This window comes from Polypterus senegalus, chromosome 11 (genome assembly GCF_016835505.1).
Source record: "Polypterus senegalus isolate Bchr_013 chromosome 11, ASM1683550v1, whole genome shotgun sequence".
NCBI lineage: Eukaryota > Metazoa > Chordata > Cladistia > Polypteriformes > Polypteridae > Polypterus > Polypterus senegalus.
Genome location: NC_053164.1, coordinates 33935084 through 33953522, shown reverse-complemented (window position 1 = coordinate 33953522; position 18439 = coordinate 33935084). Strand labels below are relative to the sequence as shown.

Sequence of the window (18439 nt, the reverse complement as noted above, 5' to 3'; positions counted from 1 at the left end):
TTTTTCTTTATTATTCTTGGTGTACACTAATATAATTTTGTTTAAAAAAAAAAATAAAGCATGATAACTGGGCAATATTAAAGGATACGTTAACTCTATCTTCACACACGGTGTTTATCACTTGCCACCTGATACTTTGCTCTACAGTTAAGCGTTTTCTAGAAATTAAAAAAAATATATAGAGATCATATGCACACTGTCGCTTTATAATGGAGGCAAAAAAAGGTACAGAGATCACCATCAGATAATATAAGCCTAAAAACTTACTGATGAAATGGAACAAGGTTTGAAAAAAAAGAAAACAAGCCTGCAGTGTTTCCAACAAGCTTGTGAGAACAAAATCTGGACCTGAAAATAATCATTTTATTTTATATTCTTGGCAGTACTTTCTTGTGATAAGGATACATTTTCTATTTGCTTGTGTGAGTTCTCACAAATACGGAAGCAATTCAGAACAAAATCAACCACATGGCATGAAAAGTTTACTGTGATTTGGTCTTTCAAGAGGACACCACACCCTTTGGGTGGGTTGGGGAATATTATTGCGGAAGACAACAAATACTGAGGTGGTGTACACAGCTAATCGTTCTTTTAAAATTTGCAGAATCTCGTAATATTGGTGTTTTTGTTAAAAATGACATGCAAACTATTTTACAGTAAGCGTGTAATCACTAAATGTAGAAGAAAACTCAACAAGTGTCTTGGACATAATCGGTTAAGTTTTTAGCTTATGGTGGTGGCCTATGTGACATTACCTTCCATTGTAAAGCAAAACTCTTAACTTTACAACAATTTGGCAAATTCATATATATCAGGATTTAAACAACCTCAACTTTAAAATACCAAGCTTATCAGGTAAGGACACCCAAACACTTGTTTATAATAAGCAGTTAAATATATTACAGAAAAACTCCACTTAAAAAAAAAAAAACAAACAAACAAACAAACAAACCCCCTTGTTTTAAGCAATGGCAGAGAAACAACTAACTTCATGATTTCACAGAGAGAGAGAGAGAGAGAGAGACACACACACCCTTGACACTATGAAGTCTAGGACAACCCCTTCCAGACAACGGCAAACAATGTGGGGGGAAAAAAAGAAATCATGTTACTTGTGTCACATAATCTACATGTATTAGCAGTACCTTGCTCAAAATGTGGAAAATGAATGCTTTTCTTTAGGCCAAAATAGTATTAATTCCTGGAAAGGAAACATTCATAGTAAACAGGACAGACTACCAAGATTCTGTGCTTTTGAACTGAGTAAAGTACTCTTGACCAATGAAATCAACAATTTGTCTATTACTACAAATATCATGAGGTAAAGTGTAGTAGTTTTTTTTCTTTTTTAATTTACACATCTAATTGACTTATGAGCCTAGGCTCGCTCTCTCTCTTTTTTTTTTTTTTAAAAAAAGGCGCCATATCAAATGCAAATACCATATACAAAAACCATTACATCTTGATCCAGTCGTGAACATAAAACATATCTGCAGGGTCACAGTTCTCTGCAATGGTTTCTTCGCTATTTTTAACTATTCTGAGCATAATGTGAACGACTTCAGCTGGTCTGTTTGGTACACTGCACGCTTCACGTAAACAGTTCTTATACTATGTATTATGAACTAGCACACTAGTGCTCAAATGTAACCCAACCAACCCAATATAAGACCAATCCTACTGCATAGTCATACCAGTAGTACAAATATGCTCATACTGAAACTCACAAGCATGCTACTTAAATGGCACAATCCCTATCTGACGGTTCTTACATTTAGAAGTGCATCAAAATAGTTCTAAAAGCTAAAGAATCGAAATGACCAATATAACCATGCAATCATACAACCAATTCAGAGCCTATACCGGCAGCACTGGAACAAGGCAGTACATTGCCTTGACTGCAGGACTCACTTGTGTACATAACTAATCAAGGTCAGTTTTGAATCACCAACTGGCCTAATTTGCAAGGCTCTGGAAACCTGGAAGGAATGCCATCCAAAGATGAAGTGAAAGAAAAAAAAATATTTTGAAACGTAAGTAAACAACCATGTAAGCAATGAGTTCTCTTTTCATAGGTAAATATTCAAAGATTAAAAATGAGATTCAAATAATTACAGTAAAAAGTTTTATTACAATAGGTCCTTAGATTAGATAATTTTAAAAGGAATACACCAAATTGGTAGGTTTAATTACTACTACATAACTGAAACACACAAGTACTCAATTTGGGTGACACTAATACTTGAAACGTGTAAATAAGCAAATCCCTAAAATTAAACTGTATTCATTCCAAAATTTGATTAAAAAAAATTAAACTGGGTTCATACATCCCAATTTATTAATAATTTGTCCCACTCACCCCATAGGGATTGATATTTCTGAAGCTGGATAAATGCAAAACAAAAACTGATTAAAAGTTATTTAACATTCTTGTGATTAAGAAGGATAGGAAGATGAATATTTTCCAAGTTTGATTTTTTTTTTTTAAATAAAGACGCAAGACATAATTTTGTAAAAAAGAAAAAAATGTTCTTTAACAACTCAGTTTTTTGTTGTATAAAACACTGTTAAACCCTAGCCAATCAACACACAAATTGCTGCCACATAACAAGGTACATTTGTCAAACTTAAAATCTAACATACAAATTTTTTTTTGTTTTTCCAAGTATTACAACGCAAATCTATCAACTGCTGACTATATATTTCTTTTGTGTAACTACTTAAAAAAAATTAAAGTCTCCCTAGACGTCTTTAGTACACAAGGAGACAGGGAGACGGTGAATATAGTATCTTTTATGCAGTCTTCTGCTGTCCCTTCTTCCCAATCAGAGACTTATGAATATGAGGAATGACACCTTTTAAAAGAAAAAGAGAAAAGGTATAAATTAGGAAGTAAATGACATACAATGGCAAAGAGATCATTGCTATACCATGTCACTGTGCCAAGCAAAATAAATTGGCCTCATCACTTTAATAGATCAACAGAACTAGAGTTAAATGTTCTTCCATTTACTTGAACTCTGGACATTAAAAGGATATTTAGGTATTACAGTAATCCCTCGCTATATCGCGCTTCAACTTTCGCAGCATTACTCTATCGCGGATTTTATATGTAAGCATATCTAAATATAAAATGTGGATTTTTTGCTGCTTCGCGGGTTTCTGAGGACAATGGGTCCTTTTTACTTCTGGTACATGCTTCCTCAGTTGGTTTGCAAAGTTGATTTCACACAAGGGACGCTATTGGCAGATCGTTGAGAAGCTACCCAATCAGAGCACGCAGTTAAGTTCCTGTGTGCTGATTGGCTCAGCGACGGAGAGCTGAATTCAATTCCGCTGCGTTAACCAGGAAGTCTCGTCTCGCTCATTCAGCATCAGCATTTTTCGCTGTGTAAAGAGTTAACTTTTGTGTTTATCTTTGTGCATAGTCAAGCTATTCGTTATGGCTCCAAAACGATCTGCTCCTGCTACTACTTCAGGGGCCGTGCCCAAGTGCCAACGGATGATGCTAACAATTGCCAAAAAGGTAAAAGTTTTGGATATGTTGAAGGAAGGGAACAGCTACACCATTGCAAGACGCCATTACAGCATCTATGAGTCCACGATTCTTTTTATTTAAAAAGGAGGAAAAGAACATAAGATCTATGGCCGCAGTGTCCTTTAACCAGGGCGCAAAATGAGTTTTAAGTGGATGTAATAAGGCGGTAGTCCAGATGGAATCTGCTTTAAGGATTTGGATTGAAGACTGCCGTAAGAAGAACAACGGCAGTGCTACACATCACCTGAAGTGGCTTCTTTAGAAGAGCCGTAATGCTCTCCTTTGCTGTGCCGTAAAATTAAAATTGTTATCAGACAAGTCGTCGTCATTGTTGGTAAGTAACCATAATTAATTTCCTACGCACAGTACTTATTACATGTACATACAGTGCAGGCCAAAAGTTTGGACAAACCTCCTCATTCAATGTGTTTTCTTGATTTTCAAGACCATTTACATTGGTAGATTCTCACTGAAGGCATCAAAACTATGAATGAACACATGTGGAGTTTTGTACTTAACAAAAAAAATTGAACTGAAAACATTTTATATTCTAGTTTCTTCAAAATAGCCACCCTTTGCTCTGATTACTGCTTTGCACACTCTTGGCATTCTCTGGATGAGCTTCAACAGGTAGTCACCTGAAATGGTTTTCACTTCACAGGTGTGCCTTATCAGGGTTATTTAGTGGAATTTCTTGCTTTATCAATGGGGTTGGGACCAGCAGTTGTGTTGTGCAGAAGTCAGGTTCGTTGGATGATCATTTATTTTTCAACAGGACAATGACCCCAAACGCACCTCCAGGCTGTGTAAGGGCTATCTGACCAAGAAGGAGAGTGATGGAGTGCTGTAAATGGTCATGAAAATAAAGAAAACACATTGAATGAGGAGGTGTGTCCAAACTTTTGGCCTGTACTGTACGTTTAGTGTTACTGTACATACATTTTACTGTATACAATTTTTTTTGCATTGCATTTTATTGCTGGTGGCCTGTTTGTCGTAATGGTTATAACGTGTGATATCGGAGACGCTCGATATCTTTAAAATAATATTTAGGTTTTACTGTATATAAACAGTGTTTACATATATCATTTCAACGAATCTTACCTAATATTTAGGAGAATACAAAGGGTTTATGCTGTATAGCTGTGCAGGAAATGTTTATAATAGTGAGGGAGAGTTTATAAGGGCTTAAAATATATAAAAAAAACCACCATATGTTTACTTCGCGGATTTTCACCTTTCGCGGGGGGTTCTGGAACGTAACCCCCGCGATCGAGGAGGGATTACTGTACACTGTGATGAATCTGTGGGGAAAATGCAAGTTTTTCAATGTTTACTATGTTATGATGTCACTCCCAAAACCAAGTTTCTTACCTCCTCCAGCAATGGTGGCCTTGATGAGAGAATCCAATTCTTCATCCCCACGAATAGCAAGCTGCAAATGACGAGGAGTTATGCGTTTCACCTTCAGATCCTTAGAGGCATTCCCTGCCAATTCCAGCACCTGCAAGCAAAACGTCCTTAACTCTTTGAGGGCTGAATATTTTTTCCAAAAAACAGTTTCTGAAAAGCAATAGTGTCACACAGAAATCAACATAAATGCCTGTTGCTGCATGCTGTGGCTGCTAGTTTACCAAGAATATGTGTCAGGCTTCCTGCCAGGCTGTATTTGTGTGGCTGGGTCAAAGTCACAGTGCATCGCAATCTTGTTTCTGCCTCTTATCATTAAGTGTCAGTCCTCCGTGACGAACATTGTCAGTATAACGATTAGCTGGGGACCAGTCAGCTGAAGCTGGAACCTCACATTCGTTTTCGATCACTTGTATCAAAATCTGAGTTCGACAAGTCATAGTCCAGTTCAGAGAGAATAGGCAAAATGTCGTCCATGGAGTGTTTTGCTTTACGCATTCACTTTGATCTCTTGCCAAATGTCAGTGCCATTTTTGCCGTTGTTTTTCGCCTTGCTACTCACACGAGTGCAGGAAATCTTGGTCATACCAATGAATCTAACTTTCCTTCTAGCAACTAGAGTCCAACTAAAACATAATGGTTGGTTTTGTCACAGTTTACAGTCGATTACCATCGTCAACTCTTTCTTTTGACAAAAGTCAACATCAGCCCTGAAAGAGTTAATTGTGAGCCCCCTCAGGGACACTCTAAAAGCTACATTTAAAAGCCAAAACACAAACGTAAACAGCAAGGTAATCAACAAGCACACTGAGCCCCGAAAATGGTATATTTAAAACACAAAACAAAACACCTTATCACAATTTAGAGATACTTGGGTAATTAAACTGAAATAACTCGCACCGCTTTTAATTTTTAAATTACACCACCAAGGTTAGAGCTGTGAAGACGCTTCATGATGCATCATGCTGCTGTTCTCAGCCTATGCCATTTTCTATCCATACCTGTATGTGGATGGCAAAAAGCAGCTCTTCCCTCATTTCCTCTCAAACAAACAGTGAAATTGATGTTTTTAATCTCAGTACTGAGCTACTAATCACCTAAATGGAGACAAGGCTGAAAGCCACTCTCTTCTACAATACAGAAGTTACAAAAAGTGACACGCACCAAGTATGAGCTTCAACAATATAATTTGGTTTGCTTCTAAAAGCTTTGCAGTTGCAGAAGAATTGTTTAAGATCAAATGTAAATATATACAACACCAATACAAATGGACAGACAGTTGGGACCCTTTCCCGGCCAGGACGCCTGCTTAAAGGAAGAACCAGGAAGCTGACATGCACAGGGAACTACCTCCTCTGGAGCGCTAGATGACAGCTCCCCGGGGTTTCAGTGGTGCCTCAAATTTCCTCTGGGCTACAAGGGATTTGGAATACTTCTGAATTATGCCGATTGGCCACTTGACGTGCTCCCAGGTGCAGCATAAAAGGGTCTAGTTCAATTCATTCGTGGGAGCCAGAGTCAGAGGAGCAGAGGAGGTGAAAAGACAAAGAAAAGCCAAAGTATTGTGTGTATTGCTGTGCTTTATGATACTATGTTGAGCAGGTGGGAATGACTGAAAAGAGATTCACACTAAATAAAGCCTGTATGTTGTTGGGAGTTGTGCCTAGTTTCTGTCTATGTCGGGATTGGGGAGCTGCAGGCCACTAAACAAAATAAGCACTATAAATATGAACATATTTTAAAAGGGTTCATACATTTTTTTGCTTAATAAACTATATAAAGGGATCATATTTGTAAAAACGAACTTTGCGGTTGCGGGCAATTTCCTGATTCACACCATCACCTAAAAAATAAATTGCTTTGCTTTTAATGTGTCCAATCAGCTTATGATATACAAATCTTTTTGCAAAATCTGGTATAACCAGCAGAAAAAGCATGAGTGGATATTGTGAACACAACTTAAAAAGGTGGCGAGTAATTGGTCAAATTCAGGCTTGTTGAACAAAATGTATGGCAAACATGTGCAATACTATTCAATTTCAGAAGCACAATAGCTCTGAACAACAATACCAGGGTGTCATAAGTATATACAAGGCTTTGCTAGGCTAATTTAAAATTCTTTGTATTCGCAAAATGTTTCAGCACTTGCACACAAAAAACATAGTATAGTGTATTGTATCTTAAACTATTTCATTAAATTCATGCCTGAAATATACAATTGTAATGAACATGTTGGCAGATAAATACATTTACTTTGACGTTAAGGAATACTGGAAGTGAAACATGGTCAACACTAACAGATTTATTCACATACCATGCAACCTCTAAACAATTTATAAAGGGAAAGTAAGATATATACAACTTAAAAGTGGTGGGTAAAACAATTCCAAGACTGAAATAGAAAGGATATTAACTGTGGATTACCTAATTCCCCAACGAGTATACTAATAAAAGTATGCGAGGACAGCTTAGACAAACTCACAACTACTTCTCAGATATCATCAGAAAAGACCATTATCTTACCTCAGCAGTGAGATATTCAAGAATGGCAGCACTGTAAACAGCAGCAGTAGCACCCACACGGCCGTGGCTTGTAGTACGAGTTTTCAAGTGTCTGTGGATACGACCCACTGGGAACTGAAATTAACAGAACGTTTAGACCACTTTTTCAGAAATGCAACATGACAAAATTAGCAATCTTCACATCAATGGGTAAATTAAATGTAGTGCACGACATGGATATGAAGTAGCTTCAAAAGTACAATAGTTAACATTTTTTAAAATTACAGTTAATCAGTTTCTGGGAGATTATAGGGAATGACTGCTTTTAACAAATTAATAACAGCTTTAGCAATTTGTGGACAGCAGAGTGAGACACTGCCACAACAATACTCACCAGTTTTCAAGTGCATGATACTGATTTAATATTAAATGTTACCAAAAGCCTTTAGGCAAAAAGTACAGTATAAACCTAAGCCTGGGTTGCCAAAGAAATTTAAATACTATAGATACACTTTATTAAAAAAAACTTTCATTACCTGCAACCCAGCTCTTTGAGAGCGAGAGACTGCTTTAGCTTTTGCTTTGCCACTGTCTTTTCCAGCCTTTCCTCCAGCCTACACAAAAAACAAAAACGATGCAAAAGACATTACTTTGAAACAGTAACAGCATCATACTATTGACCATCATCAAACACAGTCATTTAATAAGAGTTAGAACATAACTGATAACATGGAGATTTAACGGTGGTGTTCTATCAGGACCTTAAAAAGTAAATTAAACACTACACCACTTTTGATTCATTACTTACTGAACTCCTGTGGGGAATACTTGTGCACAAGCCAAACAATTCAGAACAAATAAATTCAACCAAGAATGACATAAAAACCATTAAATTTAACTTTATAACAAACATTTCCTAAAACCGTACTTAGTTTTGGGTGGAATTACTGAAGGAGAAAAAAGTAGCAAATTGCGTTTTATATACAAATACTTGTACACACAGACACACACTTGTAGGATTACTCTAAAAATGTCAAATATTCAGCATCCACTTTATAATCAATCCATCCATCCATCCATCATCCAACCTGCTATATCCTAACTACAGGGGTCTGCTGGAGCCAATCCCAGGGCGTAAGGAAGGAAACAAACCCCGGGCAGGGTGCCAGCCCACATACATAAATACATACCCACCCACAGCGAAACTAGGGACAATTTAAGAATCGCCAATGCACCTAACCTGCATTGGGAGGAAACAGAGGAAACCCACGCAGACACAGGGAGAACATGTAAACTCCAAGCAGGGAAGCAAACCCGGGTCTCCTGACTGCGAGGCAGCAGCACTACCCACTGCGCCGCCCTACACTTTATAATTTAGTATTAAATAACACACACCAATGTACTGGTATCCTAATCTGCCTTATCCAAGTTTAGTGCAATTAATAAATGTGCTGCAATGAAAGTTTCCTTTCAGCTCTCTTTGGATTTACAGTGTTAGGGCTCCCTATTCTGTGGATACTCCTGTAAAACGTCTGTTCTGTTTGGTTTGCCTGTCCTGGACATATAGAATTAATTGGCAAAATAGTCCCTACATACCACCTGAGACAGAACACTTCCTAGTTCAGCTGTCTGTGCCACTCAAACTTGCAAACTTAATAGAGAATGCCACCCCATTTACAATGCCAAACCAAAAACATAAATCTAATATGACCGACCTTAAATTACAAGTTAAACGTTCTGATAAGAAATCTCAACAGCTACTCCACACTACTCTTCAAGGGATGAAAAAAAAATGCAGTTTTAATTTGTTCATTACAGCAGCCCCAAGTAATTATTTACAGCCGGAACTGATCAACTAAATATCATATTAAACAAGACAGAAAACTTGTAACACGGACACGTGCGAACCAAGACGTGTCAGTCAAAAATATGCAACGCACTTTCAATAAAATGAAAGAATGGAACGTATCCAAAAGGAAACAGCAATTGCAAAGGCTGTGGTACCAGCATGACCAACAAATTCTAGTCACCTTATTCCTCAAAAAATACATGAAATCAAGTTCTGAAGGTGCTTTAAGTATTACTGTCCACCTTTGTGACTTAATTCACGCGTTGGGGGGGGCACACCTACTTTTACACTTACTACAAAAGCGCAGATGTTTCAAACTAATGAATTCTCGGCACTATGACTGAAACAACAACTCATGTATAAATTAATATGAATTCATGCAGTGAATCATACGATTCTGGCTGCAGTAAATTGAACCGTGTAAGAAGTGTGGGTGTGTGCCCCAGGAGGACTGATCGTCCTGCCCAAACCTGGTTCCTGCTTCAGAGTCCGTTTCTGCGGGTTGACCAGACGGTATGATAAACTAAGTCAAGAAACAGTTACGTTACCTTTCAGATGTTAGAAGGTGATGTTGCATACGGTAAATGTGCAGTTTGGTAACTGGGGAGCTACGCTTACGGCAGTATCTATTTTTTCCACACTCCCCAAATGAATGTTAAAAAAAAAAAGGTATGTCCGGAGCTCTGGCGAGTCCACTCATAGTTCCGCCGAGGTACCCAACATCGAGTAAGAAGAACCTGTGATGCAGTCGATATCTTGTCAACGTGGAAACAAAGTACATAAAATAAATAACCCACAAACGCTGCAGTGCGCGGGACTGTCCGATAGTGAATCCCACTCCCAGAATGGGTACACCGAGCAGACGAACCCAACGAAGACGCTTCATTACTTTTTTTTTCCCGCCAAGCGCCGAAAACAACTATTCACATCACGCCAAAAGTAAGAGGGCAGCAATCTACAGTCAAAATTACAGCGACAATCCGATGTAAATGCCAAGACGGGTACAGCAATAACCAGTACGAGCAAAGCAACGCCGAAAATCAACTTAACATGCTGTTAACAACCAAATCCTATCGCCTTTGCTGTCGCAAATAAAAAAAACAGCTTAAAATGCGCGCCTGCATAAAACAACCAGTTTATTGATTAAGCAAGAAACGTTACAGCCTTAAGTTTGCAGAACACCGAATAATCTCACTTACCAGCAACATATACCTCACGGCTAAATTAACTGTAAGAGCTTTAAAATGTAGCAAAAGGCCATAGTGCAAGGGAGACCAAAAATATACATAACAAAAAATATGAAAAGGACTAATTACCATTTTGCAGTTTAATATATTTGATTCCTGTCAGAAGTCGCGAGGTCGAAAACGATTTTCCGCTCGAGACGGGGAGAAACAATAAACCCGACCGCGAGCCCAACAAGCGAGGATCCTCGCGAGCAATGTGAGCAGCCAATGAGAGAAATTCTTACTGGTTCAAAAATATGTGACACCCAATCGCGCCGGGTCGTGTTAGTTATGAACCCTTCCCCCACTCGAAGAGGAGCTTCAACGGCTTTTTTTTTTTTTTTAATCTTCTGCACACGGGCCTTTTAAAGGGCGGGATAAAGCGTTGATTGACACCACCTCCAACCATTCAGTATATTGTATATCAATCCTAGGAATGATCGTTAATCCGTTTAGACGAATCTAGGCAAATCAACGATCACGTTAGTAAACCTGACATGGGAATTACGTCCACTACATAACATGCGGGTACTTTTCTGACACATGTATTTTAACGTCAAGCCTGATATAATGATTCAATAAGAAATGCATTTTCTCAAGTTAGCAGTGCGGTGGCCATATTGGCTCTCGCAGTTAAGTGTACTGTATATTTAGAGCCGAAATGGCAACTGTTTCACAATAACGTCTTCTTTAACGCCTTAGCAACCGTCCTGTCAACCAGAAAATCGGCTCACAATTGGTGACTGACGTGTAAAATACGCCATTAAGATGTCTCGTTTCCGATTTTATAATGACTGACAGCAATCCCAAACAATTCAAGGGAGGGCGGTTGACAACTTCCTCTTCGCTAGATTCTTCTTGGCTAGCCAATAAATGTAAGGAATGGGGCGGGGCATGGCAATGACCAAAAACGAACCAATGGGACGCAAGCGGTATGGAAAAGGTGGCGGTGGCAGAAGCTTGGATGTCCAATTGTAACCAACTGGACGATGGTAATATCTTCGATTGATGGCATCATTAAGCCAATAGAGGGGCACTTTTTCTTTTCCAGTATTGAGTGTCAGCATCAATACCCAATAGTAATAGACCTGGGAGCTTTGGGGCGGGGGAGTCTCTGCCCTGTAGGGGGGTTGGAGAGGGAGGGGGGGAAGAACCGCAGGAGGGAGAAGCGGCTGGTTGAAGATGGCGGATGGAGACAGTGGGAGCGAGCGCGGCGGTAGCGGAGGGGGAACCGGCAGTGGGTTTCAGCACTTCCAACGTGAGCAAGAAACTCAAGAGCTGGCGTCAAAACGTTTGGATATTCAGAACAAACGATTCTATCTTGACGTAAAGCAGAACTCCAAGGGCAGGTTCATCAAGATTGCCGAGGTAGGAGCCGGAGGCTCAAAGAGCCGCCTGACCCTCTCAATGTCTGTAGCGGCCGAGTTTCGCGACTACCTCGGGGACTTCATCGAACATTACGCCCAGCTCGGCCCCAGTAGCCCAGAACAGATTGCACAGTCTTCAGGGGGTGAAGATGGTGGGCCTCGGCGAGCGCTGAAGAGCGAGTTCTTGGTACGGGAGAATCGCAAGTACTATCTCGACTTGAAAGAAAACCAGCGCGGCAGATTCCTGCGGATCCGGCAAACCATTAACCGGGGCCCAGGCTTCGGGGTCGGCGGAGGAGGGGGTCCTGGTGGTGGCATGCAGGCCGGCCAAACTATTGCCCTGCCAGCGCAGGGACTGATCGAGTTCCGGGACGCTCTGGCCAAGCTAATTGATGACTATGGAGGGGAGGACGAGGAGCTAACGGGCAGCGGAGCAGGCGGTGGGTACGGCGAGTTACCTGAAGGCACATCCATCATGGTGGACTCTAAGCGTTTCTTTTTTGACGTCGGCTCTAACAAGTATGGGGTTTTCCTTCGGGTCAGCGAGGTGAAGCCTAGTTACAGGAATTCCATCACCGTGCCGTACAAAGCCTGGGGCAAATTCGGTGGGGCCTTCTGTCGCTATGCCGAGGAGATGAAGGAGATCCAGGAGAGACAGCGGGACAAGATGTTTGAGAGGAGAGGGGGCGATGAGTCCGAAGGGGAAGACGTGGACGACGACTGAATGAATCATAGGTTCCCCGCGATCCAAAAGAAGAAGAAGAAGAAGAAAAAAAAAAAGAGAGTGCGCAAAATAAAAAAAAAGTCAATAACAAATATCGAGAAGACAAAAACCGCAAACAAGTAAGAAAGATTATAACCTGCATGAGAATTGAGCATTAAACAATATCGTGGAGTTGAGTACATTTGACTGCAACAAAACAAAATAATATTTATTGTCGTGAGTTAAAGCTTGTCAAAAAAAAAAAGAATTTTAAATGGGGTTGTTTTAAGGGTGGCTACTAGAGTGCAAAAATATTGGATAATTCTGAAAACAGACACTGTCTAAAATGAATATACGTATATATAAATATATATATATATTTTGTTTGGGGATTATAGACTTTCATTTTTGACACATCATCATCCCTCTCCCTTTGCAGACCAGCAATCAGTTTGTAACCTGACCAGGATACAATATTAAACCTTTTTAATCCAATTTTTTTATTTTTGTGAAGAAATAAGAAGAGAAAAAAATAAATCTTAATCCGACAGAAAAGCAACTAGGACTTTATTCTGGCACATCTTCATAATAAAGTAGGAAATGTTCAAAAAACAAGTACTGACCAGCACCCATGATGTTTTTTCTTATTTTTTCTTACTTAATTTTTATTTTGCACACACCTACCTGCCTGTCCATGTAGTGTTTCAGAGGGAAACAAGTTAATGAGGCAGTTTGATTATTATACAAGAAATGAAGATGACACCAAAACTTCAGAGAAACACCTGTTTAGGAATAAAAGTGGACACTATGTGGGCATGTGTAATTGAGTACAAGTATACTAAAGTATCATTGGGTACACGTGACACTATCTTGTTCTGGCCTGCACACAAAAGAGCGCTTTCCTTTTCAGTGAGATGCAAAGAAAGGGCAACTTTGCTTCACATGTGTCAAGGACATCTGCATTGCACTCCTGGGTAATGTTTGGAAAAAGTAAATTAAATGTTACTAACAAATGGTGGCGGTAACAGCAGCTGTCAAATTTGGCTATTTTGAAGATCCCTTCCTTATATTTAGTCTCTAGAAGATGGACTTTTTGAGTCAACAGTGACGAGGCAGGTCCCTTGGATGTTTTGCACCACTGTTTCCTCAGACTTTCATAGGTCACAGGAGCCACAGAGCCAGCCTGCAGCAATTTACAGTTGTCCTCCTTGATGTGCTACTATTGCAGGAGGATCTGCAGGTTTTTAATGGACTCCTAGGAGTTGTGAGAAATGCTCTTAGGATGCACGGAGCAGCTGTCTGCTGCCAGTCATTTCTTTTACTTTTAAGGCATTGGAGGCTGTGCTTAATTCTCAAATGCAAGTTCGTTCAAAGGAAGAAAAAAAAGATCAGTGAAACAATTGGAAAGGCATTTACTGCAAACGTAAAACTGAAGAATATATACATGTTTGGAGAAAAGACACAGCAGAAACCAGCAGGATTGTTTGTTCTTGATTCTTGTATTAAATGCAGAAAAAATATGCTTGCGAAATAAAACCAAAGGTTTATTTCATGGATTGTACTAAAGCTCAGATAAAAAATGTCCAAGGCAAAATTAAAACGATGAATCACTTATTATATTTTAAGGAAGATATTAGATCTATGTATATTGTACCTTTTTACAGTAAAATCTCCAGGCCCTCAAGTGTCCATTATTTATCTGATTATGTGTTTGACGACTTTGAACTGAATAGTGTGCTATTCATTCCAGAGTTTGTTATTGATTTAGCACAACAGCTCCTGTTAGACATTTTAATTGTGCATGCCTGTCCCTTCTGAAGCTGCCTTTTAATTTATTGCATATTCTTATTACTGTATGTTAATATTTATCCACTTTAGAAGATAATGTTTTAGTACCTTTTTTTTTTAAGCTGTTGCAACAATAGACATTTGTGGCTTAATTTAGCAGTTTCCAATTTTATCAAACAAAAAGATGATTTAAAATTTCAGACTGAGTTAGAGAGCAGTCGGTAACCCTCTGGTGCTCCAGCTTTCATTTGCTGTGAACTCAAAAAGGTAAAAACCGACTGCAGTGTGTTAAATTTTAGAAATGCTTTGCTTTGCCACATCCTTTGTTGCACTTTTAAACATGAAATGTAATTTTAATTTTTGCTCGGTAGGCTGTGCATTTTTTGGCTTTTATGTGAAATTTTTTTTTTTTCCTTCATTTTTAATTTTCTCCACAGCAAAGAGTTTGTCATTCAAAACTTATGGGAGCAATAGTAATTTTTAATGTTTGTTTTTAACTACATCCTAATCCTTGTACTGTATTTTGTGATAAGGCAGCTGTTTTCAGTCCAATGTGTGTCCTGCTGTATTAATATGATTTTATAGTTCCTTAAATGTTCAGATTCTTTGCTGTGGAATACCGGCGAAGATAACAGTTTCAGCAGGTAGACTTTGGCACACTTCTAAGAATTTGGGGACAGCAAGGTGCCGGAATGTACTTGGGTGTTACAGTGCAGCGCTTCCCAGTTTGTTTCGAGTCATTTCGCTGCATGTTTGGGTGCTTGGTAATAGGCATACAATTTGGCTCTGGGTGTATTTTAAGGCACATTGTTGATAGACTGACAAACACAAATTCTTTGGTCATTTTGGAGACTTGGGTTTCTCTGCTGCCCCCCTTAAAGAACAATTAAGATACTCATTTGTTGCACATGTCTGTAAAATGTGCTACAAGTGTGATGTCGGCACGTCTCAGCATGTCAGAAAAAGTGCTTCTCTTTTAGAGATCAATATGGGTTTATTGACTGAGTAATAGGATTTAGTACTAATGTCAGTTAAACACCCCCATCCTTAAAATATGCTGTGGATGACACTTCTCAGAGTGCATTGGTCACTGCTGTCCTAAGGGTGACTGAGACTTCTGTGGTGGTGTTTTTGTATTTTTTTGTTTTCCTTCCCATTGAAACCAAAACCAGCAAAAGTAGCTAACTGAAGACCAATTAGTCAATGTGAATGGTGTTCTTCATCCTTGGTTAGATCATGTAACCCACTAGTGCTTGTGATCTGAAATGTCTTTGCTGACACATTAAAAAGAGACAAGGTTCATACACAGAAATGTTGAATTGTCTGACAATAACCGTTTTTGTTGCAAAGTCACCTTTAGTGTGGAAGAAGACTTGCATCTTGGTGTTTTCTTGGCTTTGTAGGATCACGCAAATGCTTTGCAGCAAAATGTTAGGAAGCAGTTTTGGAGATGGTGCACTTTGGAGTTCTCAGCCTGAAGGAACAGATATGGGGAGTGTTCAGGGTGGGAGGGTGTGTGTGGTTGGCAGCCGTCTCTGGGGCACCTTCTGGCCAAAAGAGGAGCGGTCAGTGCTGTGTTCACTCTGTGAGCTTGATTAGTGTCAGGGGGGAGCTCTGCCGTCCAGGGGCAGGAGGTTCAAGCAAAAGCTAAATTTGATCTATTTTTTTAGGTGTTTTAAGTGTTTGGATTTATTCAAAACTATTAATATCCATTTTTTCAAACTCAGGAAGAGATCCTTATTCTCTTGTTAAGCTGCTATATATAATTTCTGATGTAGTTGACTCTGGAGTCTCTGGCCATATAAAATGAATATGTTCAGATAGGCTGCGCTTCTCAGAGCCTGGCTTTTTTTTGCCTGAGTGGCACAAGTGTCTGGTCTGTGTGCCCAGGCAGCTGAGGTTGGAGCTATCTGCTGTGTCTTCCTGTTGCTGCCAGCTGGCCCTGCTAGCCTCACACAGGGGCTTCAGCTGTCCACAGTTGCAGCTGTTGAACTCTGGCGATTGAGGGAGCAAGCATTTTATTTCTGTATTGCATAAGAGTGCTGTCAGAATCTTCAGATGAGCTCTGCTGCAGTATGGCACTTTTAGAAAGAATTTGTCTTTCTTATAAAAAAAAAAACTATTTTTTTTTTTGTCAGTCCATTTGCTTGTAACAGATATTATTTGTGGAGGTGGAGGGAAGGGGGATGTTTAAACATTAGAATTTAGAAGCCCAGAAATGGGGTTTCTGCACTACCTCACAGTGAGACACAGAGTCAACCAGTGACCTTCATGTCAGACAACCAGCAAACCCTGACAGCCCCTTCAATATGTAAGCCTTAAACAGCATCCTTAAGGTAATTTGAAATGCCAGTGCTGTATCAGCACTGCGTAAAACGCAAAGAAAAAAATAATTCTATATTAAAAAAAAAAAAAATCACATGAAACTTTTATGAAATGTGGAATCCTAACGATTCTTTTGTGGTCATTTGTAATGGTCACTAGGCCTGTTTTCAGTTTAGTTCAGAAATGCTTGCTAGGTTATTTTTTTGGTTTTAAAGTATTGCTATTTGTGCTGCTGTAAGATGGCGTTTTTAAAGTAAAGACAAAAAAAAACTTCCAGAAAAAAAGAACTCTTAGGGCAAGTCCTGCCAGTGTTCTTTATCCATGGCTGCATGTAATGCTGTGATTTTTTGCAAGAAATCTTAATGGAGCAGGATCTGTGGGTGTTGGGGGTATGAAGCTGTGCTTAAATGAGCTAAATTTCTTTGGGGGAATACATATATTTTCCTAAATAGACTATTGGTGTACTCTTCCACTCCTGCCACCACGTTAGCTTGCCCAAGCAGAATGGTGGATGGGAAGGAAGAGATGTTGTAGCCCCATCATCTCAGAGTGGTGAACACAGCACAGAGCGAAGAGGGCCTGGACGTACCACTAATCAACTAGTCGAACAGAAAAAGTCCACATTTCATTCTGCTAGTTGGCAATCCTTTTACTAGCAATTTTTTGCAAATGGAGTTTTACAGTCTATATTTAGAAGTGTAATGTATGTTTGTATCAAATAAAGAAAGTATAATTAATGACAGAATTGTGTGACAAAGTCTTACTTGTATCGGCACTGCAAAAAAAAAAACAAAAACAACTCTGGCCTTGATCTTTTGATGTTCTGCACCGTTTCCTTCCAAGTTTTTTACAGCATTCATCATGAATCGTTTCCGAGTAGTAGCAAAGTGTAATACAGCTTTCTTTTCTTTTTTCTCAAAAAAAAATCTTTTTTTTATTGCAATAATTGCACAGTTCACATGTTTGTGGCAAGTAGTTATAGTAAGGCTCTCACTCTGTTATGGTGGCTGGACCAAACACACTCTATATCCAGGGCTGTGGAGTCAGAGTCGGAGACAATTTTGGGTACCTGGAGTCGGAGTCGGCAAAAACTTAACTAAATTTAAATGGGAATTAAAAAAGTAAGTTGAAATGTCCCAATTCACAAACAGTCATAATGGACTACTTCTCTGCTGTAAGAATAAAGCCCAATGCATGCAGTGCATAATGTTACCACAAAACGAACTTGTCAAGTAACCATGAAGCATGCTTTTCATTGACTGTATGCGTCACTATATGGGATGTAATGCACAGGTAAGGTGCGGCACCGCTTTCCATTGTGTCGTGTTCCACTGTTACAGGGAACTGTGAACCTAGCCTAAAGCCCCCCATACATTTACAGATGCACTGCCGATTTTTCGTCCGTTCAACGAGTCATCACGCGTCAAACGTCTGAAAATCATCTGGTGTGTTTTCAGCTCCGTCGGCTCCCCTTCTATGCGCTAGTGAAGGGGCCAAGGAGCCGAACACAGATCTCCTACCTGTCTCCAGCAGAGGCTGGTTCTGCTGATCAGCTGGCCGGTGAGTGACACAATGCACTAAACTTCCGGCTGGCTGACAGAGGAGACAGCCACTGCAGCAGACAGAGGCATCACATTACTTTGGGTGGGGGCGGTGGTCGAGATTTTCGGCAAGCTGGATCTGGCTGTCCATGTGGACACCGCCAATCAATTGTGTTTGTCTTTAATCTGG

At 39.6% G+C, this 18439-nt stretch overlaps 2 protein-coding genes across 2 annotated transcripts; one reads left to right on the top strand and one right to left on the bottom strand.

The window, feature by feature from the left end:
* Positions 1-2111: 2111 nt before the first annotated feature.
* LOC120538822 (histone H2A.V) lies at positions 2112-10747 on the bottom strand. Its single transcript, XM_039768317.1, has 5 exons — positions 10616-10747; positions 7987-8064; positions 7472-7585; positions 4913-5042; positions 2112-2855 (listed from the first exon to the last, which is right to left on the bottom strand). The coding sequence occupies exons 1-5, from the start codon at positions 10616-10618 to the stop codon at positions 2794-2796; spliced, it is 387 nt and encodes a 128-aa protein (XP_039624251.1). The 5' UTR covers positions 10619-10747; the 3' UTR covers positions 2112-2793.
* Positions 10748-11679: 932 nt separating this feature from the next.
* Positions 11680-17311, top strand: purbb (purine-rich element binding protein Bb). The gene has a single exon (XM_039768316.1). It carries the CDS (start codon positions 11708-11710, stop codon positions 12614-12616), a length of 909 nt encoding a protein of 302 aa, XP_039624250.1. The 5' UTR covers positions 11680-11707; the 3' UTR covers positions 12617-17311.
* Positions 17312-18439: the final 1128 nt, after the last annotated feature.